Source organism: Tursiops truncatus, chromosome X (assembly GCF_011762595.2).
Source record: "Tursiops truncatus isolate mTurTru1 chromosome X, mTurTru1.mat.Y, whole genome shotgun sequence".
Classification (NCBI taxonomy): Eukaryota; Metazoa; Chordata; class Mammalia; order Artiodactyla; family Delphinidae; genus Tursiops; species Tursiops truncatus.
Genome location: NC_047055.1, coordinates 109,740,246 through 109,744,160, shown reverse-complemented (window position 1 = coordinate 109,744,160; position 3,915 = coordinate 109,740,246). Strand labels below are relative to the sequence as shown.

General features: G+C 40.4%; 1 protein-coding gene across 1 annotated transcript; it reads left to right on the top strand.

The window, feature by feature from the left end:
* The first annotated feature begins 1,389 nt into the window (after positions 1-1,389).
* Positions 1,390-3,280, top strand: DDX53 (DEAD-box helicase 53). Its single transcript, XM_019927703.2, is given in 3 exon segments — positions 1,390-1,789; positions 1,792-3,192; positions 3,195-3,280. Coding segments are annotated over 3 exon segments (1,887 nt in total).
* Positions 3,281-3,915: the final 635 nt, after the last annotated feature.

The following is a 3,915-nucleotide window of genomic DNA, read 5'->3' as shown; positions in this document are numbered from 1 at the left end:
CAATAAAAATTAAAAACAAAACAAAACAATGCCCAACTGAGTTCCTGTAATCATCAGAGCTTCTAAGATACCCAATGCATATTGTGACTCTCAGAAGATGCAGGGTGCTGTATTTCCAAGACATACTTGGCCAGCAACCTTTTTGTTCCTTCCAAAAGCATCTTTGCAGGATAAAAACTGACATAGAGAAGGCTTTTCCCAATGTGTCACAGACTTTTACACCTGATATCCAACCGTGTTCAAATTTTAATCGGCAACTTTGGCTGAAGAGAGAAGATACCATGAACATTTAATTGGCAGAAGACTTGAAACTAGAGGGTAATATAATGGATGAGAGAATCGGCATTAAAATTATATTTAATATGCTGCATCAATTGACCAAACTTAACAGGATGAATATATAAGGATAAATATTTAGTGTACTTTTATTTAAACAAAGAAAAAAACAAAAAATCAACCTCTGGAACCATACAAATAGAAGCTGGATGTCCACCTGCCCAGATTGCTGCCAGGGTGTCTTCTACACTGCACCTAACAAATTACTTTTACATAGCCTTCCAGTGCTAGGATGTCTGAATCTATGAAACCACAGGGAAGGGAGAAAATTTAGGAGGCACTGAGAAAAGTGGCAAATTGTTGAAAACACCTCCAGAGTTAACGTCGATCCCACTCTACCTCTCTTCTAACCAGCATCCCTGAAATAATAACCAGAAATCGCCTGAACAAATGTTGGAGTTTAGCTGAAGAATCAGAGGCAAAAATGCCATCCCTAAGCATGCACCTAAGAGATTTCTGATGGTATAATTTAAGAGGACAGGGAATTGATGATTTTATCTAGACCCAGTATAGTTGTTACTCAAAAAGAAATTCACCGAAATAAATAAACATACAAATATATAAACAAGTAAGTTGATTTTTAAAAATTCACTATTTTTCCCCCTATGGAAATAACTGGCATATTAAAAAAAAAAAGACTATGTGGTTCAGTTCAAGGTGTGCTTCAGGTTGGCTCCCACACTGAGCCAAAACCAGCATGAGGCCAGTCACTGAGGCACCAGGACACAAAAGTTGGGCAAACACTCTCCGGATCCTGTAAGTGTCGGTAGGGTCAGCCCCTGAGAGTATGTGTCACTTTAACTTTTGTGTCAGAGGTGCCTGCTCACCTCACAGTAGTCCCAGCCCTGTGACTGGTCAGCCCAGCCAAAGCCCCTCCCTGACACTACATCATAGACTAATTCCTTAGGTGCCTGCTGCATAGCTAGCTACCTACCCGTGGCGGCCTGCCTGGTAGTTAACCAGCCTGACCTGATAAGAAAGAGGTTCGAGGCCACATCTTTTCCCAACCCTAGGTAGGCGAGAGACCAGCACCAACTTTACCATTATCCTGAAATGGCATGGGCCCCAGAGCGGAAGAGGGCGGAGCCGAATTGGAGAGCTCTCAGGGCCGGCCAGGATGGGATGGGTGGCAGAGGCAGGGGCTGCAGCAGCACCTCCAGCCACCTGGAGCCTAGGGCTTTCGGCTCCCAAGAACAACCGCTCTGCTTTCAAACAAGGAACAGTATGGTTGGTGCGGTGACTGGTCATGGTGGATCAAAAATAAAAGACATTCAGGATATGACACGCACCAAAATACAGATCATAAAAGGTGATTCTGAAGCAGAGGTAAACATTTTTGGCAGCAAAGACATGAAAGCCAAGGCCAAAGCAGCTACAGAAACTCTTGTTAAGAAACAAGAAAGACACTACAGTTCAGAATCCAGTGTTGATAATGCCACATCCCAACCCTCTGTTGAAGAGGCTCAAGCAGAGATAACGCTGCTAGAGGAGCTCAGCCACTGACAGACTAGGATCAAGTAAAGGCCGAAGTTGTACAGTGGGAAAAAAGAAAATGGGCAGATTTATCACCAATTAAGAAAAACTTTTACATAGAATCCAAAGCAACAAGGTCATTGTCTCAAGTGCAAGTAGACACTTGGAGAAAGGAAAATTTCAACATAATGTGTGATGACTTGAAAGATGGTGAAAATCGTCCCATCCCCAATCCGATTTGCAAATTTGAAGATGCTTTCCAACATTATCCTGAACTTATGAAAAGCACTGAAAATGCTGGTTTTTGAAACCCAATGCCAATTCAGTCACAGGCATGGCCTACTATTCTACAAGGAATAGATCTTATAGGAATTGCCCAAACTGGAACGGGCAAAACACTGTCCTATTTAACACATGGGTTTATTCATCTCCATTCTCCACCAATACCTAGAGAACAAAGGAATGGACCCAGCATGCTAGTCCTTACACCCACTAGAGAATTAGCTCTTCAGGTGGAAGCTGAATGTTCTAAGTATTCATACAAAGGTCTTAAAAGTGTTTGTATATATGGCGGTGGAAACAGAAAAGGACAAATACAAGATGTTACTAAAGGCGTAGACATCATCATTGCAACTCCCGGAAGACTCAGTGATCTGCAAATGAATAACTTTGTCAACCTAAGAAGCATAACCTACTTAGTCTTAGATGAGGCAGAAAAAGTGCTGGATCTGGAGTCTGAACATCAAATAATGAAGATTTTATTAGCTGTGCGCCCAGACCGGCAGACTGTTATGACAAGGGCAACTTGGCCAGATACCATTTGTCCACTTGCACAATCTTATTTGAAAGAGCCTATGATTATTTATACTGGTACTCTGGATCTAGTTAATGTATACACAGTGAAGCAAAATATAATTGTTACCACAGAAGAAGAAAAACGATCTCTTATCTGAGAATTCCTACAGAGCTTGTCACCCAAAGACAAAGTCATCGTATCTGTCAGCAGAAAACTTGTTGCTGATGACTTATCAAGAGATTTAAGTAACCAAGGCATAACTGTACAATCCCTGCACAGTGACAGAGAACAGAGTGACCGTGAGCCAGCATTAGAGGACTTGAAGAGTGGAAAAGTGAAAATACTGATTGCTACTGATTTAGCATCCTAAGGCCTTGATATTAGTGATGTCACACACATGTATAGTTACAATTCTCCATGGAATACTGAAGAATATGTACACAGAGTAGGGCGTACTGGAAGAGCAGGAGAGATGGGCATATCAGTTACAGTTACCCTTATGACTCAAGGTGATTGGAAGATTGCCGGTAAATTGATTAAAGTTCTGCAAAGAGCACATCAGAGAGTCCCAGAAGATCTTGTATCGATGCTGAGTGATACAAATTACCTAGACAACAAAGGGACCCAAAAAATAAATCAAGAAAATCTTAAGAAAAATCCAGAAAGTTTTACTGATGTCTACATTGAAAAGTTGTACCAGGCTGCTAGAAGATTCAAGATATGTTCAAGTTATGCAGTATTCATGTTACATAAGGAAGTACTGGAAACCTACTGGCAGTTAGAAAACATTTAGCCAAATTCTTAAATAATACCACCAAGCTTTCAATGCATGTTCCTTAATAAAATCAAAAGTGTTTTGAAAATGAGAGAGTGTTTTGTGCTTGTTAAAGTCTACTTTCTTTTAGAGCCTGCCATGTCCAGCTGTGTCTTCTCTAAAAGACCTGGTAGAAGACAACAATGGTACTTTTCTTGCTTTAAAATAGTTGTACTGGATTGAAACATAGTTTTCATCAAGCTTATCCCAGTCAAAATATTTTATTTCCCCCAGTGGTTGGTGACACGATTCCTAAAAATATTTCCACTATCATTCCCTAATTTTTAATATTCATTAGAAAATAAATTCTCAATCTTTTAGAAGATTCCATAATTCTCTTTTTTCCAATAGATGTGACTAATAGAGCAGACTGTCTGACTCACTGGGAATCAGATCCTCAAATGAATTCTCACTAACCACTGGCTAAAAATTCTGGGAAGGTCACGTGCCTTCTGTAGGCCACACTTTTTTACACTAATACATTGGGGTGGTTATA